The 26,329-nt window shown below is 38.5% G+C and overlaps 1 protein-coding gene across 3 annotated transcripts in view; it reads right to left on the bottom strand.

The window, feature by feature from the left end:
• The window catches only part of IL1RAPL1 (interleukin 1 receptor accessory protein like 1), a 723,738-nt gene that overhangs the window by 4,627 nt on the left and 692,782 nt on the right, over positions 1–26,329 (bottom strand). For all 3 annotated transcript variants that reach the window (XM_062608066.1, XM_062608065.1, XM_062608064.1), the window contains 2 exons: positions 18,807–18,950; positions 1,095–1,265 (listed from right to left, as the gene is read on the bottom strand). In XM_062608066.1, coding sequence (XP_062464050.1) covers positions 1,095–1,265; positions 18,807–18,950 — 315 coding nt within the window. The remainder of the gene's footprint in view (positions 1–1,094; positions 1,266–18,806; positions 18,951–26,329) is intronic.

The raw sequence follows: 26,329 nt of genomic DNA, 5'->3' as shown, positions 1-26,329 counted from the left end.
CGCGAGAGATCCCTCCCTACCTCAACTATTCCACAATACTGTGAAACATGTATTCCTGCATGCACTATATGTTAGGAGTGCTTGCTCATGAGCCATGGTTTCATATCAATAACTATGTCTTTATTAGAACAAACATGCCCACCATCATCCTTTCCTTTAAAAAGGCAAAGTCACCCAGGTAGCCAGCAGAGCAGCAACTGTGTGCTTGAGGAGCTCAGTCTCAAACCAAAATTATATGCTAAGACATACTGTAGGCTTACATTCTTCTTTCTTTTCATGCTTACACTACACACATTCACAAAAAGAGTGTGGTCTCCTGCAAATCAATGTTCAGTTTGCTATAGATATAAAAAATATTCATGCAGTTATTTTCTGTTGTGCTTTGCCTATACCAAGCGTCCTTTCTTTTTGTTAGTTAAAGATACTGATCTCAGTAGCTGTCTATATGGTTAAGCTGAAGTTAAATGAAGAATATACATCAATATACAAAAAAATTACTGTATGTATATTCTAACATGTGAAAGAAACATAAAAAAAGATTTACTTGAACCAGCTGGAATGAATTCTGGTTTTCAGTCTCTGAGAATGTTCCAGTACCTCAACTACACATTTATCTGCATTGGACACTCACAGAATTCACTGCTTTGCTCTGGTGTAGATGTACTACTTAACCCTTATTTTAGTCCAAACATAACTTTTTCCTTCCTGTCTGAATTTCCGTAACAAATACTTAGAACCATGGAAATCTTTCCAGGTAAGACGTCTGTATTCATTCCTAGATATGCAAGGTCTCAAAAAATTTGTGAAAAAATGTTAATTTAATTCATTTCTTTTAATCATGCATGGCCTTTCTGCACTATCTCACCTTCAGTCAACATAATACAAAACCACAATCTTCTTATCTGGGAAATACATATTAAGTATGCTTGGTAGCTTATTTTCACCATTCTGTAAGATAAGGGAGGAAAGATGACATTCTGAAGATATAGAATAGAAAGTATATAGAAAGTAGATATAGAAATGATACTAAACCAACCAGTGCAATCACTGCATTTGCTGTTTAGGGAACACACAAGAATAAAGACATTACTTACTTCCTGTGGGAATCAAATCTCTGTCTGGTATGAACAACTTATATCCATAATGCTTTTCAAGCATATCTGGTAGGATCTCAAGAGCAAATCTTTCTTCTTCTCCAGTTTCTTGATTCCACTGGTCAGGATCCACTTTGGTATAAGATAGATATGCATCGTAGTCTTTGTTGTCTAAGGAAAGAGTGGAAGCAAGTAAGTTGGCTTATTCATTATTCTTGCAGATTTCCTAGGCAATTGCCCAGGAATTACTTCTAGAATTTCCCAGGAATAGTAAACTGTTTAGATAAAATGGCAATCTTTCACCCAGTATGAATCCATTCACCTTTCCTGTTCCACATGGTAGAGGTAATCCTTATTTACACAGATGCATGGGAGAAGGCATCCATATCCATAGACTGAAGCCAGTTTATGTATAAATATTTGTGTAAGGCTCTGTACGGAGGAAATCCACTCTACTGTGAGTGACACCTTGTGAGCATAAAGGAAAAAAGTCACTGAAAATAATTTCAATTCTTCTCTAGCTTTAAAAGGGAAAAGTATGGCAATACCTAAGCTAATGTGCAGTTGTCTCTGTTGCATAGTAAAACCATTTCAGTCTTGCCAGATTTTTACTATAGATTTAAGGGCTGAGGCTGAAATGTTCTAAGAGTATGTGTAGGTTTACTTGTAAAACTCATTGGCTTTCCCAGTATGAAATTATTGCCAAGCATAAACCTTTGCTGCATCAGCTCCTGATAATGGAGTTTTAATCTCTTGAATTCTGTGTGCTTAAATTTGCAAATTTAATGTTGCATTAATGTACATTTTGTAAACACATTAACAGTGTGTTATTTCATTTCAATATGAGAAATAAATGTGCCTGTTTCTTAAATGTGTTTGGTGTGCCTACTTGAAAGACTGACTCAAAAGAGCCATCATTAATTTTCATTAGGGGGTCAATAATGCCAAGTGCTCTGGAACTAATTCAGTGTAATAAGAGGTCATGTTTTGACGTGTTGTGAAGAAAGCAGAAAAAAAATCAATGGCAAGAGTAATGAAACGTTAACATCCTTCTAACTCTCTTGACAACATTATGCACAAGCTATCAAGAATATCAATTGCTTGTAAAAGAGACCCGACTGAATACTCTGCATACTGTGTGTCACAAGCAACATTATATTCAGTCAATGTTGACTTTATTTAGTGAGCCACTCCTTTCCTCATTTTACACCTGTTTGTATTCTGTATTATTTAGAAAAGCCTGCCAAGTGTGTGAAAGAGTATAAGCGAAATCAATGGTAATAATCTTGGTCAGTCCACTCTTCTTTCCAAGGAATCATGCATACTGTGCTCATTAACATTTGAAGATGATAAAATTAGAATTGATTATACTGTTACTATTTCCAAACTTTCCAAACCCATGAAATGACCGTGGGCTCATTCGCTCCCCTGCATGCTTTTTGTGTGATACTATTTGTTGGATTGTTGTATCCACAGAAAACCAAACACAAAACCAACAACAACAACAACAAAGAAAAATAAGAAAAAAGAGAAGCACCGCCTTCTATGGCTCACTCTTTTCACTATTTTTCTTCAGAGTGTATGTGAAACAATCCTTAACAACAGACAAGCATCTAATGCCTTTAAATAACACTGAATGGATCAAGTATGAGATTACATAGCAGTTTTTTGTTTCTGCAGTAGGACACTGTTAAGCCAGCTACTGAGTTAACACACAGAGAGGTCAAGTGGGAAAAGTATGACAACTGACAAAATGAAGATCAGGTAACGCCATCTTCTGCTGTCACCTTAGCAGTGGTCATAACCATACCATGTGCTTGAAAGCAGTGCTGCTCTGTTGAAAATCTTTGAGTAAAGATGAGAACATATCACTTCTTGAAGGGATAAATAATAAGAAATAATGCAGTATTCAAAATGTTTTAAAGGCTCAGAGTATTGCCTGCTAAGATTGTTTACAAATCCTTACTTAGAGGGAAAATTATTATTGCTGTGCCATTGTTTTCTTGCTTATATAAATATCACACTAACCCATTTATTTGACATATACATTTTTCATACCGTGGAGGCAGACAATGCAATATCCTCTATTGTAGAGAACATTTATTTCTCCTCTAGTTCCCTAGTTTTAATAGCATTTGAAGGGAAAGAATGACCAGGATCTAGGCTACATCTCACTCACCGGGGGCGGAGCCAGCAGGCTCAGCGGCAGCTGTGAGCGGTTAAAAACCTGCCCAGGGAGCGCAGCGAACAGAGCGGGCCGAGGCAGCTTGCGCGGGCAGGCGAGTGGGGTGACCGCCTGGTGAAGAGGACTCGGCTGGAGCGCAGGAGGAGGAAGGACTGCTCGCTTGTGCGAAGAGACGTAGATGGACTGATCGACCAGATAGAGCATGGTCACCACTCGATCAAAAGCTGTAGTTAGGAATAACCTGTTTAGCCAGACTGAGCCTTCCTGCAGACATGCGGCCGTGCAGGTCTCTGGCTGCAGTGAATGCCTGAGCCTGGCACTTGTATCAGAGAGAGCCAGTGACACCACTTGTGTGCTGTGCGGTGTCAGCAAGTAGATGACCTGCTCAGGCAGGTGGCTGAACTGAGGGAGGAGGTAGAAAGGTTGAGAGCCATCAGAGAGTGTGCTAGTGAAATTGATTGGTGGAGCCACAGCCTAAGGCAAGGGCAGAGGGAAGTGGTTGAACAAGTGATAGATCCCTTTCCCTCCTACCATCAGATAGAAGGAGTGAACTTAAGGGATAAGGAGGTATGGAGGGAGGTCCCTCCTCGGAGAGGTGAGTGAAAATCCTCACAATCCCTTCCTTCCTCCCAGTTGCCCTTGAGTGACAGGTATGAGGTCTTGGAAGTACAGGGCCAGGTAAATGGAGATGGAGGGGTAGATCCATCTAGTGAGTCACCTAGGGCTTGTCACTCACCCCCATGCCTTAGAACTTCCTCAACTAAGAAGAAAAGAAGAGTAACTGTGGTGGGTGACTCCCTTCTGAGGGGAACAGAAGGGCCCATTTGTTGACCTGATCCATCCCACAGGGAAGTCTGCTGCCTACCTGGGGCTTGGATTGGAGATGTTAAAAGGAAACTCTCTGATCTGGTGCAGCTCTCTGACTACTATCCACTGCTGGTTTTTCAAGTTGGCAGTGATGAAATTATTACAAGCAGGGCAAGGGCAATGAAGAGAGACTTCAGGGCCCTGGGAGGGCTGGTTAGAGGGTCTGGAGCACAAGTGGTGTTTGCCTCCATACCTGTTGCAAGCAAGGGTGAAGAGATAAATAGGAAGAGATTGCAGATCAATATATGGCTATGGGACTGGTGCCAAAGGCATGGGTTTGGGTTTTTCAATCATAGGCTGCTATATGAGACACCTGGTTTGCTGGTGGCAGGTGGGATACATCAGTCCCAGAGGGGGAGAAGGTTTCTGGGGCAGGAGTTAGCAGGGCTCATTGACAGGGCTTTAAACTAGATATGAAGGGGGAAGGGGAGATAACTGGGCCTGTTGGGGACAAGCCCAAGAGAAACATGCTAGGGCTTGAAGGATGGCGGACTAGGGAGAACATTCAATCTATTGTTTCATTTGAGGGAAAGGGTAGTTGTTTAAACCCTGTCTTGCAGGGGAAAAAGGGTACCTGGGCAAGGGTTAGTAGAGCTCACTCACAGAGCTTTAGGTTAGATTCGAAGTGCAAGGGGGTTGTAGCTGGGTTTGAACTAGTGGGGCAATGTTCTAGTATGAATGAAGACCAGAAGGCCTCCCACCTTCCAAGGGTGCCAGTAGCGTGCTCTGCTCGCTCCCTGAAATGCCTGTACACCAATGCACGCAGCATGGGGAATAAACAGGAGGAGTTAGAAGTCTGTGTGCGGTCTAATGGTTATGACCTAGTGGCAATTACAGAGACATGGTGGGACAGCTCACATGACTGGAATGTGGTCATGGATGGCTATGTCCTTTTTAGCAAAGATAGATCAGCAAAGCGAGGTGGTGGAGTCGCTCTTTATGTGAAGAGCGACTAGAATGTATTGAGTTCTGTCCAGGGACAGGTGAAGACCAAGTGGAAAGTCTGTGGGTGCGAATTAAGGGACAGGCTGGTATGGGTGGCACAATTGTGGGGGTCTATTATAGACCTCCTGATCAGGACAAAGGAGTTGATGAGGCTTTCTACAGGCAATTGAAAGCAGCCTCACGACTACATGCCTTGGTCCTTATGGGGGATTTTAACTACCCCGATATTTGCTGGAAGACTTACACAGCCAATCGTTCACAGTCTAGGAGGTTCCTCCAGTGCATTGATGATAACTTCTTAATGCAAATGGTGGACAAACCAACTAGGAGAGGAGCGCTGCTGGATCTGGTACTCAGCAACAAGGAGGGTCTGGTTGAAGTAGTGATGGTCAACGGCAGCCTGGGCTGCAGTGACCATGAGATGGTGGAGTTTAGGATCTTGTGTGGGAGGAATAGAATACCTAGCAAGGCCACGTTTGTGGATTTCTGAAGGGCAAACTTTGGCCTCTTCGATCAATTGCTAAGGGAAGTCTCATGGCAAAGGGTACTAGGTGGTAAAGGGGCTCAAGATAGTTGGTCAGCATTCAAGGACCTCTTCTTCAAAGCGCAGGATCAGAGTGACCCAATGAGTAGGAAGTCAAGTAGGAGAGCCAGGAGACCAACATGGTTAAACAAGGAACTGCTGGGCAAAGTCATATGGAAAAAGAGAATCTATGGATTATGGAAGGAGGGGCTGGCCACTTGGGAGGAATATAGGACAGCTGTTAGAGGGTGTAGGGAAGCAATTAGGACAGCTAAGGCCTCCTTGGAACTTAATCTTGCAAGTCAGGTTAAGGACAATAGAAAGGGCTTCTTCAAATACATAACAAATAAAACTAACACAAGAAGCAGTATAGGCCCACAGCTGAACGAGGTGGGTGCCCTGGAGACAGAGGATATAAAGAAGGCAGAGGTGCTGAATGCCTTCTTTGCCTCTGTCTTTACTCCTGCAGACTCTCCCCGGGGGACCCAGATTCCTATAGCCCCGGAAGGAGTCAGGATAAAGGAGGAGTTTGCTTTGGTGGATGAGGATTGGGTTAGGAATCAGTTAAGTAATCTGGACATCTATAAATTGATGGGTCCAGATGGAATACACTGGCAGGTGCTAAGAGAGCAGGCGGAAGTCATTGCTGAGGCACTCTCCATCATCTTTGGTAAGTCATGGGAAACAGGTGTGGTGCCTGAGGATTGGAGGATGGCAAATGTCATGCTGGTCTATAAGAAGGGAAAGGAGAACTTGGGTAATTATAGACCAGTCAGCCTTACCTCCATCCCTGGAAAGGTGATGGAACAACTTATTCTTGGCACCATCTCTAGGCATATCAAGGATGAGGGGGTCATTAAGAGCAGCCAACATGGCTTTACCAAGGGGAAGTCATGTTTGACCAACCTTATAGCCTTCTATGAGCAAGTAACTAGGTGGATGGATGATGGTAGAGCGGTAGATGTGTTTTTTCTTGATTTCAGTAAGGCATTTGATACTGTCTCCCACAGCTTCCTCATAGGTAAGTTAAGGAAGTGTGGGCTTGATGATCAGGTAGTGAGGTGGATCAAGAACTGGTTGGAAGGAAGAAGGCAGGGAGTTGTGGTCAATGGGGCAGAATCTAGCTGGAGGTCTGTGACTAGTGGAGTCCCTCAGGGGTTGGAGCTGGGACCAGTGCTGTTTAATATTTTCATCAACGACCTGGATGAGGGAACTGAATGTACCCTCAGCAAGTTTGCTGATAATACTAAACTGGGAGGAGTGGCTGACACACCAGAGGGCTGTGTTGCCATTCAGTGGGACCTGGACAGGCTGGAGAGTTGGGCGGAGAGGAACTTCATGAAATTCAACAAGGGCAAGTGTAGAGTCTTGCATCTGGGGAAGAACAACCCCATGTACCAGTACAGGTTGGGGGCTGACCTGCTGGACAGTAGTGAAGGGGAAAGGGACCTGGGGGTCCCGGTGGATAGGAGGATGACCATGAGCCAGCAATGTGCCCTTGTGGCCAAGAAGGCCAATGGCATCCTAGGGTGCATTAGAAAGGGTGTGGTTAGTAGGTCAAGAGAGGTTCTCCTCCCCCTCTACTCTGCCTTGGTGAGGCCGCATCTGGAATATTGTGTCCAGTTCTGGGCCCCTCAGTTTAAGAAGGACAGGGAATTGCTTGAAAGAGTCCAGCGCAGAGCTACAAAGATGATTAAGGGAATGGAACATCTCTGTTATGAGGAGAAGCTGAGGGAGCTGGGACTCTTTAGCTTGGAGAAGAAGAGACTGAGGGGTGACCTCATCAGTGTTTACAAATATGTAAAGAGTGAGTGTCAGGATGATGGAGCTAGGTTTTTTTCAGTGATGTCCAGTGACAGGACAAGGGGCAATGGGTGTAAACTGGAGCATAGGAGGTTCCAAGTGAACATCAGGAAAAATTTCTTTAGTGTGAAAGTGACAGATCACTGGAACAAGTTGCCCAGGGGGGTTGTGGAGTCTCCTACGTTGGAGATATTCAAGGCCCACCGGGACAAGTTCCTGTGTGATGTACTCTAGGTTACCCTGCTCTTGCAGGGGGGGTTGGACTAGATGATCTTTTGAGGTCCCTTCCAACCCTTAGGATTCTGTGGTTCTGCGATCTGCACAGATGTGTTCAGGCAATCATGAATTTATTCAAACAGCAAGATGGGTAGTCTGGTTTGGGAAACTGCCAGCTGCATTAGCACAGTGGTTTCCCTGAGTTATTATACTCCCTATCTGTCAGGGTCATTTTAACTTTTTTTCATTAAAAGTAAAAAGATCATTTTAAAGCAGAATCACCTTATATGGTAATTTTGTAATCTGATGGGCTGGTGTACTGGCATAAGCAGACAATTTGGAAACTGTGAAATGCCTGGGATACACAGGGGATGCTTACGTATGCCTTTTCTTTACTTCTATGATATTTAGATATTAGCCTGCTTTTAGTTAATTAAAATTATTTGAGTTACATAGCCAGCTCTGTGAAACATTTTAAGAGCTACCTCAGGTTCTTAGTTAAATGGTCCCACCTACTCCTGCTTGTAATGGGTGGGACTTATACCTACCTTCTAAAGAACTTTTCTTTTTTTTTTTTTTTTTTTTTTTAATGTGCTGTCCCAATGGACTGAGAGGGAGACATAGGAGACTGCAGACATCCAGATCTTATGGCTGAGTCAAACTCTGGGAACTGGGGCTCACATCTTACCAGTCTTTTAGCCATGTCACATGGAAGCAGAAGGCTCTCTGCTTTCCTCACAACCCCTTTGCTCTTGGGATATTTTCCATGTGAGCATTCTTTTAAGCAATGCATCCAGGAGTTCGTAGACTAATTATATAATTATGTAGTATGATAATTACAGATTTGGCTGCTTGGTAAGTTCAGATCCTGGACAGATCTAATATTCAGTGTCAGGAAGAAAAGGCAAAACTCCAAAGCAAAGCTTTTCTTTATAAAATGATAATTTCCTTATTTCCCTTCATCAGCAAACAATTATGTCCTCTATCCAAGAATTATCAGAATGAAACTGTGATTGATTGTTGCTTGCACTCTGGCTTTACATATAGATTATGCCATTTCAAAGATTTGTTTTATTCAAGCTCCTGTGCCTTAGCAATAAACTGGAATATAGTTACTCATTGTTTCCTCCCACACTTAGGAAGAAAAATACCTGCTAATAACCAAACACAGGGTTGTTGATCATTTCTTCTGAAACCTTTTTTTTCTTTCCCAAGGAGACTGAAAGTATTTATCTATGTATACTTTTGTAGCTGAAAGTACTCTTATTTCCTTAACCATTTCAGATTTCTTTATTTAGAAACATATCAGGACAAGTTGATCTTGCTTTGACTCCAGGTATGCTGCAGAGCTGTATTATGTGATGGCTGCCCTTTAATTTAGTGAACAGAGATGAATGTGACATAGAATATCATGCAATAGCAATACTTTGAAATATTTTGGTGTAATAAGTTTCCTTTTCCCATTCTTTGTAAATGGACAAATAATCATCTTCTGTTATATGGTTTGTTTTCTGCTGCCCACGGGTACTATACTATACTAGGATGGAGCTCTTCAACTCAACAGTCTCCATTTCTGTGAAATATTTTTGTATCCATTAATTGAAAATATGGAAACAAAACCTAAAGCAGACCTTGCATGGCCAAATTCAACCAGACTTGATGCAAAAAAAATTGTTATTGTACTGCAGACAACCATGAGAGCATATGGAATTCTGGATTAGCTTATCATAATGGGGTCAAATACAGTCTGTGCTCAAGTTTTGGATGCATTCAGTCCAAAAATGTTTCACAGACCCCCAAACCACTGTTACAGCAAGACTTTGGTCAAAACAGACTGTGAGGTACAAACTTTGCTATATCATTTTAACCATTTAATGGAGTTGAAAGTGGAGACACTGAGTAATATCAGCCACAGGTCTGACAAAATTGTTAGGATCAATCTTAGGGGTAAACATTGAGGGTGAACTCCCAGCTTCATTAGTAACACACAGAAACATTACTTCATTTAGTGGCCCAGTGTTTTAACCAAAACATCTGCTGCATCACTTCAACATGCATTCTTTAATGTTGTCCATTCAATTTGGAACTCATCCAAATATAGAATATGTTATCATACACCCTGTAACTTTCCACAGTGTTAATCCAGAAGAAGAAATACAAACTTCTAGGAGATGAAGTTGCAAATGCTGCTTGTTATTCAAAGGTTGTGCTCAGCAGCAGTCACTTAAAGGCTTATTGTAATCAAAAAATGAAACCCAAACTCTATATGCACCCATTTTGTTACAAGCAAATGGAATCTTTGGGTAAGCAAATTACCATCAGACATCTAAGAACTCATCTGTGTGCATGCTCTTTTAACAGCTACACATGAAGAAATGGTAAGCTGGTGCCTACAGAAATACAGATAAAACTTCCTCTTCTACTGGGACCACCAAATATATTAAACTTTGAATTTGTATTAAAGATGCACGTTTTTTAATGGTTTGCATGTTGCACCCCAAAAAGCCAGCAGTTTGGGCCTTTGAAGATTTATTAAACCTTAAACATTGCAAATATTTTTGCTAATTGGGGACAGAAGAATCATATATATATGAATGAAAAAATAAAAAAAAATAAAAAGCTTTCATAGAGTCCACTATGTTAAACAGATGAAAAACTGAATTTCAGCCTGCGTGATATGTTTTAGCACCATACAGATTAATAGATCAAAGCAAAGAGAAATCCTACAAAGCCATATTTCATAATGAATCTTATTTTAATGAAGATGTAAGGCCTAGACACCAGAGTGAATCCATGCTTCTGTGCATTCTGAAATCCTCCAGAGTAATTAGAAGTGCCTTCAGAAATGTTAGTGACCACATACAGGCTGCTCTGCAGCTAGGTATAAGCCGGCAACAGGTCTGGCTTCGGCAGATCTTCCATTTCTAGATCAATAGGAAACTGGACAGCTGCTTCCCCTCCTTTGCCAGAGCACATGCCAGCCTACTAAAGATTCAAATACTCATTACTGGAGTCTAGGAGCTATGTTCTGATTTAACTCAAAGTTTCAGAATTTCAAATGGGATTCTAAGAAATGACAGGCCAGATCCTCTCAGTGCTGCAGGGAGTTGGAGTTGAGCCAGTGGAGGAGGCTTTCCTCTTTAAAAAAACATGCTGTGTTCAGGAAAGGTTGCAAAGTACTGGGCTTTCAGTGTCTCCCAGAGACTGTAGTGGCTTCAAAATTATGACTATGGCATTTCATAATCTGTATTTGTTTTATTATTTGTGGAGCCATATTTAGTGTACACATTGCAATAGTGTTCATCATCCTTAATGTAATGAAAAATGTGATTTAAATACTTAGTTGAGTAAAATGGCCAAATCCCGTCTTCCAAAATGCTTATACTTTTCCTCATGCTATTTACTGTTGCTTATGAAGCTCACCTTAACATTTTCTTTTATGACAAGCCCTTTTAATGTTAATAAAAATTAAGAACTGCCAATAATAGCTATTTCTGAGGCAAAGCACTTAAGTATCACATTCCTAATGACAATTCATATCCATGTGAAGAGTGGGTAATGGTGGATTGGTGGGAGGTTTTGTAAATGCAACACTGGAGAAGAGATAAAAAGAATGTAATCAGTTCTAAAGAGGATCTAGAGTATTCTCAGTACCCCGTAGACCAGAAAAAAAAAAAAAAGTTGCTTTGTCCTTACTAGCACGTTTATAAAGACATTAAAGCAATCAACATGTATTTCTTTTTTCTCCTTTTTTTCAGTCCACATTAAGCCATACTGAATAAAGAAATACTGATTTGAAAGTTGATTTTATAAGGACACTTGAGAAAAATCCTAAGTATCAATACTGTTTTTGACATTTCTTGAAAATAAGGAGTGAAACCCAGCAGATAAAAATTTAGCCAAAAAAAATAAATACAGTGAGATGATTTCAAGTGTAAAACAAATATTTTCCATAAGCTATATTTGCCCTGGTTTTCTGTAATTACAGCTAAAATTTGTCATTGACAGGTAGACAAGATAAAATATTACTTATTTAAAACGAATAACCTATTTTTAAAGTTAATTTTTCCTCTCTATTTAGTCTGATTTTGTATTCTTAACTAAATAAAAAGTGTATCTCAAACATTCTCAGTCATTCTCATTAATGTGGAAGTTCAAATTTATTACTACTGCTGAAGACATTCTACATTTAATATAAGAGACTGATAAACCATTACTCTTAGTTGCTATTGGTAGATATGAAAACTGGGAAGTCTTTATCAGAGTTTGTCCTGGGTTCAGCAGTAGCAGTTATTTTTCTCCTTCTTAGTAGATGGTGCAGTGCTACTTTCAACCTGGGAACAACGCTGGTAACACCGATGTTTTTAGTTGCTGCTTAGTAATGTTTAGTTTGACGAAGGACATTCTGAGCCGCATGCTTTGCCAGGGAGGAGGGGAAGCCAGGAGGAAGCAGAGACAGGACACCTGATCCAAACTAACCAAAGGGGTATTCCATACGACAGCACGTCATGCCCACTATATAAACTGGGGGCAGTTACCTGAAAGGGTTAGATCACTGCTCGGTTGTGCTGGGTATCCATCAGTGGGTGGTGAGCGGTTGTGTTCTATTCCCTTGTTATTTCCCTTATCATTATTATTACTGGTGGTTGCAGCAGTGGTTTGTGTTATACCTTAGTTACTGGACTGTTCTTACCTCAGCCCGTGGGAGTTGCATGCTTTCAATTCTCCTCCCCATCCCTCCGGGAGTGTGGGGAGGGAGTGGGAGGAGAAGCGAACAGCTGTGTGGTTTCTGAGTGACAGGCTGGCCTTAAACCATGACAGACTACTAAAAAACCTTACTAAAAGTTAAAAGATGGTGATAGAAATTATTCCCCTCGTTGCTCTAAATTATTTGGAGGTCAAACACCAAACTAAGAAAAAATGTATTATTAATAGATACCGAAGGACTGAACGTTAACTACCTGGCAGAAACATAGCATAACAGTTATTTATGAAAGACTAGAAGAAATTAGCTACTATTTAAAAAAGGAGAAACTAGGTGTTGATGGAAAGTGTTATGTAAACTCTGAAAAATGGAAGAAACATCAAGAATTGATGCTCTTATTATGATCTTAATTCAGCAAAGCAACTTGTTACCTGTATAAAATACATGCTCAATTTTATGTGCATTCCTTAGTTCTCTTGATACCAGTGACAGTGCCTGTATCTTTGCACTGGGTTAAGTATTTTGAAAACTGGAGCTGAGACAGCCTTGACCTAGGCAAAATCAATGAAAAGTATATCATTATAAAAATGTATATAATATAAAACCCCTCAAGGGATGGCTTGGAACAGACTTTCAAACCAAGATTTTTGAAATCAGATGCCAATATTCTGTGTTCATCTCATCTGCCTTGGAAATATACAGGTGCTTTGGACTTCAATAAAAAAAATATTCAAGGAAACCTCAGTTTTCATTGTTTTATATATGGTAGGTTTTTGGTTTTTGTTTGTTTTTTTTTTCTACTTTACATCTGGACTTTATAACCTATAACTATTTTTCAGTTTGAAATATAAAGATGTTCTTGTGTTATTGTTTGGGGGGGTTTATATATATATACACATATATATATGCTACACATGTACTTTAGATGCTAGAAAATAGGACAAGAGAAAAATATAGAAGTTTTTATTTGAATTAGTAAGTTTCATGGGCAGAATCTAGAAAAACCCATATTCACTTGAGGCATAAATTGAGATTTTATGGTTTAAATTGTATTTCAGATGTAAATAAATAGCATAAACAAGAAGAGTTAAGAGAAATCAGTTCTTCAACAATAAAACTGTAATTAAATAAGAGGAAACACCCTTTTTGTAGCCAGTAATATTTAGAAAGATGAAAGCTGCTTTTTTCTAAGGGTGATTTTAATAGAATTTGAAATTGATATTCATAGAGTAGGATTTCTTATTGCCACAATTTGCCAATAGCCAATAAAGCTACATAGACCGTGGTGAAGCTGTTATTAAAAACTTGCTCTATGGGTCCCCAGGGAAGATTCTGTAATTGCAAAGTCAGTAACTTGAGCAGTAATTTCAGTTTAGCCGTACCTGCATAGCATAATCATTAACACAAGTGCTTTGGTGGCGTCTAAACCACTGGTTAAAGTTATATTTGCAAGTTAGCAACTAAGTTACACTGAAGCATTAAGAATCTCAAAATGTTGCCTTTCCTTGCTTTATAAGAGGTTTACTGGGATGAAACCCAGGAAACCACTAACAAGTATATTCTACCTGTTCGTAGAGTTAATAAGACTGTACATATCCCATGAACCATGCTAGGATCTGCAGGTAAATAATAAAGGCAAAAATATGATTACCTAAGGACTCACAGGTGCAACAGAGACTTCAAGGCAGAAACTGTTTCATCAGTCTCCTAATCTGAGATTTTTCTTCTCAGCAAGCAGTAGAAATTCATCTCAAGAAAGTGCAACCCGCCCAGCCAAGAAACAGCCACTATGTACCAAATCCAAACAGAATTCCCTTAATGTAGAGAGCTCACCAGTGACACATTTTAATCATGGTAGCAGCAGGAACCTGCAGGACTGAAAGTGAAACCCAGAGGAACTCCCCAGCCCTGTCTCCCAGGTGCATTTTCTGGCAGCACCCCAGCTATGCAGAGGCTGTCTTCCTTCAGTTCACCAAGGTTTCCTCGGCAAGGAAAGCTGAGAATAAGATTGAGGACACCATGTAGAGCTCTGGCCCAACATTGTAGAAACAGCTGATGGGACCTAAAGGCACCAAGGGTCATTGTGAAGGTCATCATATCGGCTGCTAAGAAAAGCTCTCCCTTTTGTTCTTGAGCCTAAAGCTTGGCTTCTTGTCAGCCTAGTTGTGAGAAAGGGTACTTATGTAAATTTAATTAAAAAATTATTTACAGCATATTTGTTCAGAATTTAATTGCTACTTTTTTATTCTTATGAATTTTAATGCCAGCCTCTTACTGTTTTTTGGTTTTTGTTTTTTTTTTTTCAATCATAGTGTCCTTGCTTACTAATTCATTCATACAAGCACTTCCACCCATTTAAATGGTTACTAATGTACCCCCATAGTGGTAGTGGCTGGTGCCTGCAGACTCTTTCTGCTGTCAACTGTATCATATACTCTTTCCTCTGAAACTGGACTTGGGAATGTAAACACATATGTAAATTCATAATTTTGAGTAATCTTGCCTATCTGACCATGTCCACAGGTTTTCAGCCTGTCATCTGTAGACCTGTGGATTTATCCTTAGTATACCTTACATCTGGCATACAGACATCTGCATATCTACTGGAAACTCACAGGTCTTGAAATAGCAAAAAAAAAAAAAATGTTGAAAAAAAGCTGTTTTGGTGACTTTCAGCTTCCTGTCCGCTATAAGGCAGCATCATAAATGGTACCGCTTAGAGAAGTGGTCTGACTCCCTTCTTCACCCTCACTGCATCTGCTGTGGCTGTCATGCCTGGGGACTGATCCTTGCACAATTTAATAAAGCAGCAGCAGTCTTCAGGTAAAATCCTGGGAAAATTTCCATAGATTTTAGGTGGCCTGGAAGTCAATTTGTATGTAGGCAAAGAGTAGATTTCTGTACAGTGGTAATATCACAGGGTGCAAGGTAGAAAGAAGTCAGAGCATGTGTTGACACAGTTGCTTGTAAATGTTTACTTGCATTTTTACTCTTCTCTGTTAAAGTATGTTTGCTTGTTCATGAAGTCATTTAAAAACTGGAAAAGGCAGCAAAAGAAGATCCTTGGAAAATAAAAATACATAAACTAAGACACTAAAACTAAAGGCTAAAACACTTCTCAAAGGATGAAGGTCACATAAAATCATTGTCCTGGAGCTGAGTGTACAGCAAAATAGAAGAAAATATCAATTCTAAAAGTAGTTTTCACTAATAGTGCGTTAGTCATTGTGGTGCACTTTCTGGACAAGGTGTTTTAAAATAATCTTTTAAGTTTAGAGCTGCAAAACTAAAAAGGTTGCCTGATGTCTAGCAATAACCAGAAGTTCCCATTTAAGTATCTAACTGAAAATTTTACTGTTTTTCAGAATAATACTGGATATTTCTTTGGTTACATGCTACTTCAAGGTATCATCTTCATTGTGTCTATGGAGAGATTTTGAACTAAGGTTCTCCACTTATACAGATTTGGGAATTTCATACTACCAAACTGGTAGGTGTGAGTTACATCTCTAAGAATCAAGGCCATGTCAAACACCTGCAGGCGAGAAAGCTACAGCTTTGCCAAGGGTTGGAGTGTTCCTCTTGCCCCTGTGCTCCAGCTCCCAGGGAATCTGTCAGACATTCACAGTGAGGTCCCCTGATTAAACATCAGCATGTCATTTTGTGTTCCTCCATACTGAAGGACATGACAGGGTGTCTGTCACACAGTCCCCCAGTATGGAGTCAGCTCCCAGGAGGCTGGAAAGCATGGGCACAGAGTGGGAGGAAAAGCTATAAAATTTGAGCTGGATTTGGTCATACTCTAATTTAGTAGGAAAGGCAGGGAATTCGCCATGAAAAGAAAAAAGGGGGCTGCAATGCCCATTCCCAGGAGACAATAAAGACAAAACTGAGCTAAAGTGTCTGCAGGAGTGAGAAAAAAGCAGGAGAGTCTAGTCCCCAGTATGAGAAAGAAGATGGGGAATTCAAAGCTGCAAGCTAGAGAAATGAGGAATAAGGAGGGGTGATCACTTGCTTAATCTACAGTACCCTCACAGAAAGTAATAAATTATGTTAGCTGTAACAATTAAATACTTTGTTTTCAAATTTTTCTCTCAATTTACCCATGCCTCCCACAGAAATGTGTATGTTAGCCTGAGAAAAACTGATGTATCTAAGGCTTGGAAAGGAAAGAGGAACTGTGATGAGATTTGATATCCTGAAGGGCTTGTTCTCTGATCAGGGAATAAATGAAGCATTGCATTTTAAAAGAGATTTTCAACTGAGGATTTTAATTGGACCTCACTTTTAGAGTGTTTCAAATCCTCTCTAAGTACAACATAGCACACACACAAAAAAAGAGCCTGTGATATTTTGATGTTTGCTTCTCCACATATTCTCCTGTATGACAGAACATGGTGAAAATTATGAATAATATGTGGGCACTCTGCTGTTGCACTGCAGGAGATGCAGTTAGAAGAAGATACTAGAGTTCAGCATTTTGTATCTCTCAGCAACAAACTAAGCCAAAGGAAAGGATGCCACTGTATGTCTGCAATTTATTTCTGCAGAAGCTGTGGCTTGGTCTTCTGTGGGGCGTTTTCTCTCTGTCTTCTTGCTTTTTCAAGAGTGCAAGTGAAAGAGACAGAATAAAAAAGTCCAGCTGCAGTAACTTTATTTGCACAATGGGTTATAACCACGTTGCTAGCACACTGAATACAAGTAGAAGCATTAAGAATCTGAAAGCAGTATTTTTATTGTTATATTATTGTGATTAAGCACCAAAGCTATCAGTCTTTGCATTGATCATCTAAGGAGAATCCATGCTTTACCTTTTTTAACAATGACCTTTGTTCAGAAGGATAAACTGAATGGATATTGTTTTTTCTCCTTCTGAATCCCAGAACAGTATCCTTTAGAGGTCACTTTTTTTTTTTTTTGTTTAAAATGTGTGATTAAAGTATTGATGTTTCCAGGTGACCAATGTTTGAAATGGGAAAAGAGAGAGAAGCAAGTGTGTAACACCTGGTAGAGCAATATTGCAAAGGGATTGGAATGATTTGAGATAACAATAAATGACAGCAGTGAAGGTAAGAATTCCTGATACTGAGAGAGAAAACATTTAATTGCATTGATTTAAACAATTATAATTAAACTATTTCTGCATTGCATTATATGACCATTATAAAATTTGCACAATTCATGCAAGTAAGCATGCTCATTTTAAGCTGGGAGCTGCTTGTGGAAAAGAGAGGGTCTTAGCTCTTGAAAAAAAAGGTGTCTGCCAAAATCCTCCTGAGTCACAAGCCCTCTGGGCCTCAGTTTTCTCCTCTGTAAAACAAGTAGAATAACCTGATTTTTTTCCTCCACTGATCTGCTATATTAATGAATCCTTTTTTGTAAATCCAGTACAAGGATACAAAATGTTCTAATGCTCTTCATCTTGTTGTTTTGAGCATTTTCTATTTTGAATGCTTGTGCATTTCTAGATGGGAGGCAGAAATGGGTCATTCCCTAGTGATCTTATTATGGAAGTCTTTCCCTTATATAAGGACCTCTAATTCTCCTGCTGCTCTTCTCCCTTATCAGTGACAGATTTTGCAAGTGTTTGCTTATTTTAATTTATTTTATTATGTTACAGTGACTTCTCCCCACAGATTATTGCCTTGAACTGTAAAATAACTTTTACTAGTATTTCAGTAAAAAAGAAGGTCCTGTCACCAAAGATGTAGTGGTAGCGTAAAACATCAGGAACTCTGACCCAAGATACCAAAACTAATTAATCAAAGCCTGCAGCTCAATCCAGTTCACTGTTTGACAGCAGTTTTGATTAGTAAGGCTGGAGGCAAAGACCACCTTTCTCTTGAGTGCTTAAAAAGAGAAGAAGATAGGTGTATACATTTGACACAAACTGGTGCATACATTGTGGATTACTTTTGTTTAGGCTGGGTGCCCTTGAAACACAGAACAACTTTAATGACCATTAACAGCTCTTTCAGTGATTAAGTAAATGAACTCAACAAAATTAACTGCTGAGTAGATTCCCAAACACTTGGTGCAGTTTATTGAAACTGATCAAGTTAAACAAATAGTAAGTTGAGATTCACTTCAGCCTCTTATCTATTTGGTGAATACAATTAGGGAAGACTCCCTCGCTTCTGGAGAAGTGAAGCTGGCTTACAGGACTGACAGAAAGTGAAAATCTTTAATGCATCAATGTTGGTAATTTGCATTCAGTGTAAGGAATAAAAAATCTGAAAGACTTGGGTGTCTACTGGAGCTCCAGAGGGCAGCAAGTACATCAGCTCAGCAATCACTGCTGCTAATGTGCTGTATGAGGACTGCATATTCAAGTCAGTGCCTAATGCAGTGAGAAAGAAAAACTGCAGTTGTTTACACATCTTGAACTGAAATGAAATTTGGGCCTTGGTGGAGAGAACTAAAAAAGCATACTTAGAAAGTAGGAAGCATACTAAGAATCTTCCTTACCTCCATCTAGTTCTTCAGCTCCAAAATGATTCCTGTAGAAGAGCATAATCTCTATCTTGTAACACTTGTAGATAGTCACTAAACAAACGAGCAGCAGCAGAATAGCACCAAGTCCACCAGCAAGCTCAACTGTGTACATCAGCTCTGCAAAGAATTACAAAATGCAATAACTACCACATTCCAAAACACAGAAATACTAGCAGCAGATCTCACACTCATATTAAAAATTAAAATAAAATAATGAATGATGGGGTAATCATGTATTTATTTTGTTATAGAGCCCTTGAAGAATTACATAATTATAAGGTGGTTTGTTTTTTTTTCCTTGAATAAACTATTTTTTCCTCTGGTAAGCCATTTGAGTTGCTCATTTGAAACATAACAGTTGCTGGGATTGTGCGTGTATATGTACAAGTGTGAGAATATATACAAGACATTTGATAACTCCATTCTCTCTGTAGATAGATCACGGTTTGCTTTACACAGATAATGTTGAGATTCTACTTACAATGAAAGCAGAGATTAATGGCTTTTTTGGGGGGAGGACTATAATGCAAATACAGCTTCTCTTTTTTTCACACAAAAAATGAGTTTCAGTGTTCTGGATAAGATTACACTAAGGATTTGATTATTTTTTTAAATAAAAATAAATTTAAAAAAAATCAAATTGAGAGATGTGAAGGCAAATCATCCAAAGAATCCCACATCCTCACATCTCAGTTATGTTTTAATATCTATAACAGTTTCCCAACATTCTGTAGTTCATCTTTAATTTCCCTTTCCCTCAGTTGGGGTTACTTTATATGTAGTCACAGCAAACCACCACAATTTGTCCTTCTGGCATTCTCATTCATACTGTGACTCCCTGATGCCTTTGCTGCACTCTACCACTGGCATCTCACATGATGTTGCCGTGTAGCTCCATTCCATCTGGTCAGATATGGCCAAAACCAGCTACCACCAGCAGTATTCTTAGTGGGGCCACTTATCATTACATAAGTAATATGCTATCACGGACTTTCACCTCTCCCAGTCTTAACTGTTGCATGTTGCAGGAAGCCTACACAGATTTGTGGCATCCATTTTGTTGTTACTTTTAATTTGCTTATTGACTGAAAACTGCAAGGTTAAAAAAAGGAGGGTGGAAGGAGAGGAGCATTGCTAACAATTTCATAATTTGAAATGAGTAGTAGATGGCAAATCTTAAGACCACCAACCAATACTTTTCCAATATCATTCAGTTTTGAGGAACGCCAAGAAAATGAGTCTTGGAAATCTAAGATAGGCAATTTGCTTCATAAAAATCTGTGGCAGAGAAAGCTCAGTTCCATGTTATTTTCACAGTATCATCTACCAGTGGGCAGCTTCTGTCCGAGTGAAGGAGGGTAACCCTAAAATAACCTTATATGTGCGTGTGTGGTTATACAGATATGATACTCTAGCACAATACAATTCAATTAGAGAAATAAAAGGTTAGAGGAAAAAGTAACAATTCCATTTATTTTGACTACATCTACTGAGAATCACACACTTTTTGAGGCAAAAGTAAGAAAAAGTAATTTCTCTCTGGAAGACACTAAAAATGCAATAAAATAAAAGACATTTATATTCCATGTCATTCCCTCCAAAACTGTGATGGAAATTCTGTTGTGTTATTTTTCAGGCCAACATGCTTATTTCAGACTTTCAATACTTCTCTGGTCCTGAGAAGGGAATATTATTAAAAACACCCTCCAAAAAATTGTTTGCATAGACAAGTAATACAGTATTTTAGAATGGAAATGGAAGGGGAAATTACTCTGCACTGGCCTAGTATACCTTGTTTATCATTTTGTACTACAGGTGATGTAGCTGTTCAATGGTAACTAGAAGAAAGGCTTTAGTATTTCAAGTTGCTAGGCACAAAATATTCTATTTATGTGCTTACTGTTATGACTCATTAAAGGCAAGGAAAAACTTTAAAACTGGAACACAGAAGTTTTTCCTAAATTAATGATTTTGAGATTATATGACAAAAATAACTGCAGGTAGTCAACTGTTCTCTGTCACTGTGCATGTAATTAGGCTAATGCACTGCATCATTTTTGCCATCAAAGAGTCCCTCTTAGTTATCTTTTTCCACATCAAATAATTCAAGATTATGCATATATTTTTACTGCAGTAGTCTATCAGAACATACAAGAAAATGTCCTAATTTAGGCAACCAAAGCCAACAACAAAGTTCTCTAAGTCACTCTGTACTCGAAATCACCTGCTTCTAGGCCATCATGATCACTTACAATCAAAAAGATACGGTATTTTGTTCTTAAACAGATTTGTTTGCAAAATGAGTTTCATGATCTACCCACCTTGTATAGCAGGGTTGTATTTTCCTCTGTGCTGGACAATGTCTATCAGCACGTTTGCACTTTGCCTTAGGTGTTATATTTCAGGGTTCAGAGACAGACAGGAGTTGTGATTAGCCCAGCATCCTCACACCCAGCCCTGCAAATGCCTAAACTAATCCCCAAAGTGCTGAGAGGAAGACAACTACATCTGTGTAGTGCTGTGGGAGGAGGGACAGATTGGCCTGGGCACAGTGCCACACTGAGTTGATTGCATTCAGGCCTTAAGTTAGTGTTTCTGCAGGATGATAAACCCTAAACCCTGCCCTAAGGGGACACTGCCTGAATTGTAGGGATTTTATGAGCAATATGTGTTGCACTGAACTGAAGAAGGTGTGAGGAGCAAAAGGCTTGGTCCTGCCTCTGGTGTTGGCCTCTTGGGTGATAGAAGCCATTTCACATTTCTGTGCCTTAGTTTTCCCAAAGTGAATTGGGGAGGGTGCTTCTGAGTCCTTTGTATGAGAACACCAAAGGTATTGGTGATGTGTATGCTAGCAATGTCAACAATGATGCAGTGACTGTTAAAGCTCAGTTAAAGTGTAACAGCAAGGTTAGAGTGTAAGGTTACGTTCACAATAACATTTTTTTCTGCTGCTGCAAATTGTGATTTGAGCAGGGATGCTCCAGCAGGCATTACACTCTCTTTGAAGTGTGATTTTTTTTTCTTGCTGAAATTCAAGTTTCCTGTAGTAGCTACATGCTAAAAAGATTCAATTTCAGCCCAATTCCACATCAGACGGGAGAGACAAAAAGTGCAAACCTTTTAAAATCTATTTAGCCTCTCTGTTACATTGCTCAAATTACAGACTTGGCCCTCCTTAAGGAGCTGAGACTGAGTGTTGAAAATAGTAGAGGAAAATTACTCAGCTAACCCTTAGGGGGACAGGCATTCTGTTAAACACAACAAATGAGTGAGTGCCAGGGAGTTACATCCAGAAGCGCAGCAATCATTTAGTTACAGGCAATTAACAATACTCCTCCAGTAGCACAGGAACTGTTCTACTCCAAGGGAAAACACATTGATTACTGCAGCAGTAGTAGATTGGTTTCTGAATAAAATTCAGATTTAAAACAAGATTTGTTACAAGCATTTTGACCAATAGCTACATTTTTTTTTCTTATCAGGAGGCTTTGGCCAACCAACCCATTGAAAGAGATAGTTAATTAAAGCAAAGTATGTGTTTTCTCCAAATATCCAGCATGATATTTCTCATACTAAATCTACTTGGTTTATACTGATTATATCCTAATTATTAAGCATATTTTTAGAATATAATTTTGATCTTCACCTGGCTTTAATATTTTATGAACTTCCTTTCACTGTGTCATGAAGGTAATTCACTTATTGTAGCTGGAGCTGTAACAAGAAAGTAAGTAAAAGGGTGCCTTCAAAGATTCATATCTTTTGACTTATACAACATGCTTCAGGGACTTCACATGTAATGATCTGTGATAATTTAAAATTAATCTTATTCTATTCATTAGTCCACATACAGCTGAGCTACAAAGAAAAATAATTATATTTTAAACATTCTTTTTTTGGTGATTTATAACTCTTCAAGGATGTGATTTATAGTTGTGTATTCAATTTCTGAGCCTTTTTCAAAATCCAATTACAGTCTATCTAAGATTTCAATTTTTCAACCACTTACGCAGATTGCTTAACTTTATGGAATATAAGTAATCCCTCTAAAGTCAACAGGACTATTCACAGAGCTTCAGGTTAATGCATACATAAATCTTTGCATCTTTGTGGCCTAAATTAATTTCCATTCTCTGCCTGTCTTGGATAATTTAACTCACAAAGCTACAAGGTTTGGTTAGAGACAGTCTGTTTGTCTAGGTATGCTTTCATGAACTGAAATTATTAAATGAAACATTAAGATAATGAATATAAAGGGGGTATATGTTAGGGAGCAGTTGAAGAATACTAAAGCTCCTGTGATGACATCTGAGAGAAGGTAAAGAAAGCAGATCCCAACAAACAGAGCAAGACTGATGTGTAATAACATGCAGCTTTGGTTATAAATGGACGTGTTTTTCCTAAAGGAAGGAGGCTGACTAACACACAATTACTTGTCTGAGTCTTATTTCAGACAAATATTACATTACATGGGATTTTTTTGTTTGTTTGTTTCAAGAAGCCAAACAAAATCTGTTTGTATTTAAGGCACCTAGATGGCTTTGTGGATTCTGTTGTGGATGGTTACTGTAGGATAATAATACTTCTTATATTAATAGAAATAGATTTGGGATGTTCATTAGCTTGACTATGAAATAATTTCTTAGCACAAAGTATATGCTTTCTTCCAGCATAGCCCATACAAGCTTGAAGGTGTCTGTGGAATTGACTTAAGGTGGCTAAATTTAGTTGCCGTTTTTAATGTGGTTTTCAATGCAGTAATTTCATTTTATTTATTACAACTATTGAGAACTGGCTTCTCACTTTAGTTTTTAGATCAATACCTAATATATATTCCCAATTCATCTATGAAAAAGACAGTCAGGTTTGGGAATATATATGAATATGTATATGCGTGTTCAAATGCAAGACAGGGATCTTGTTAACCTGTTCATTAGTACGGCAGGCAGCATATCTGAGTCTTGGTGCTGCTGGATTTCCAGTATTATTAGAATAGAGATAGTAAATTATTATAATAAAAGTATATTCTTACTGATGACATTTTTATTTCTTCTGAAAAGTGCAGGATACCTGTTCCCAGCAGGAGACTAATTACAATGACTAGCTCCAACAGTATGTTAGCTCAAAAGAGGATAAGGTGGAAAACACATAGATGCTGCAATGTTACTGAAGTTTATTACATTTAAATACAGAACACTGAATTTTAAAGGCAATTTATACATTAGGTTGAAGGAAAAAAGTGTCATGCTGCAGAATTGCATTAATCTTTGGTTAGCTTCTCCAGACAAATGAATTGTGTATGACTTAAAACCTTACTGACTAGGAGAGCTTCTATTTGCTTATTGCACTACAGAAATCAGACAGCCCACACAGCTACTTCTTTTAGAGCTTCTGAAATAAATGCATGTATGAAGCACTGGGAGGTGCTAAATTTCCAGTGATTTAAGATCATAAAACATACTGTTTACATTTTTTTCCGAGGATAGCATTAATGAATAATTTAGCTCTGCATGGTTATGAGAACAATTTGTGACATTTTATTTTAAAATATTTTCATCCTTGCAATCAAGATTAGAATTGCACATAGACGTTATATAAAGAGAAGATCTATGACAAAGTGGTACAAAATCTGTTTTTAAAATGAATCTGTTAAACAAACCAACTTGTTTGACAGTATCAGAGGAAAATTAGATTTGTCAGAGGAAAATCAGATTTAGGCAGATGCTACGTAATCTGATAATCTGTGTAATCTTTTTACTGGAGATGTTTTACTCCAGATTTCTGAAAGATGAAGAAAGTAGTCTTATGAAGAATTTTGCTCAGGGAGTAGTCTTTGGTATTTTACTTATTTACTGATTTTAGATGAGACTGAGTGTAAAAAGAACAGTCACTTTCAGTTAGGTTTGGGACAGGAAAGGAGGAGATATTAAACTTTTGACCCTGTGTCATGACCTTTTTGGTGACTAAACCTTTGCAGTGCCCAGCACAGTGACAATCTGAAGGCTTCTTCAGTGGCCACAGGGGCCACTGAAAAATCAATTCCCATCAAACCAAATTTCAATTCCGATTCTAAAACTTGGTGAGGAACTCAGAAAAGTTTTTCCTGCTGTGCAGAATAAAACCCGAATGCTTTATACACTGGATGATAAGTATCTGTAAGGCCTTAACTGATCAAGTGGGTCAGAGTTTTACAACAGCTTTGCTTCTACTGAGTCTCAGAGATTTGCTGGAATTCTGAGGTAATTAGAACCAATTCAGCAGAAGCAGAAATATAAAACGCATTGCACTCACATCTTAAACTATGATCTCCCATTCAGAAATTTCAGAAGCATCCTGAAGGTTTATGACAAATGAAGTTATGACAAACGTGGTTTCTCTGCAGAGGTTGGAAAAGGACTAGTTTCTTTTCTCTTTTAATTGTCACTCATCACTACCATTGTGTGAAGTTGTGTCCTAGTGACTGAAAATGCTCATCAGATCAAAGCCTTAACATATTCAAGTACATAAGTAATATAACATATCTACACTATTATATGAATGACACAGTAATTTAAGGTGCTCATCAGCAATTCTGGTATTGTTAATAATAACCATATGAAGAAAATTGAGAATTACTGTTAAGAATTTGCTATTAAATTATACAGGAAATTGTATTAAACTGTACAGGAAATATTAATTTGATGTTTAAAGAAGGCCTACCTATTTGGAGGTTTCTTCAAGATGCATTTCCTATAAGAAATATTGATTCTTTTTCAAACATATATTCTTATGGGCTATTTCAAACAGAATAAATCTCTTCCTCTAAGCAATTTATTTCAGTGAAGGTCTTTTTTGTTTCTTTTCAACAGAAAAAAAGAGTTGTTTTAACCATCCCTCATTAGCTTATAGTCAACAAAACCCATGTATGTCCACTGAAAACACCTATAAGAGGAAAGCAAGCCCAGAGCATAAAAGAGGCCCAGGATAGGAAATTAGACAACACTGAGAAAATGGGAAGAAAGTACAGGTGACACTTAGAAAAAAAAAAGCATAAAGTATGTTACCTGTTCTTAGTTCTTGAGTCTTTCTCATGAAAAGTAGAGGTAGTATATTATTAAACTTTTAAAATAATATCAGCAACATTAAAGAATAACGCTGATAGAATTTGACATTATTTTTGCTTTAGCGTTTCAACTGCAGACATGTAGATAAGAATTTTCAGAAAAATAATCACAAAATTAGATAATAATTGAATAAGACTATGAAGGCTTTGCTCTGGAATGAAGGTCATACTTTTCAATACTTAACATTGTGGAAGAGCATTGTTTCTCTTCATGCATTACATTTCTATCTACTATATTGATAGACTATAGGCTTGTCTTCTTGAATTAAAAACCCGTGAAAAAAATCAAATCATAGTGTGTGATTCACTCCTTTTATCATCTGCAATATGTGGTCTGTTGTTAATAAATTTGTGCTTAGCTGCTGTCAATACCACTCTCAAAATTAATTTCTAG

This window comes from Pezoporus occidentalis, unplaced genomic scaffold, assembly GCF_034315485.1.
Source record: "Pezoporus occidentalis ecotype Australia unplaced genomic scaffold, CSIRO_AGI_Poc_V1 ctg129, whole genome shotgun sequence".
In the NCBI taxonomy this organism is placed as follows: domain Eukaryota; kingdom Metazoa; phylum Chordata; class Aves; order Psittaciformes; family Psittacidae; genus Pezoporus; species Pezoporus occidentalis.
Note: the sequence above shows the minus strand (reverse complement) of the source record. Positions and strands in the feature narration are given on the sequence as shown.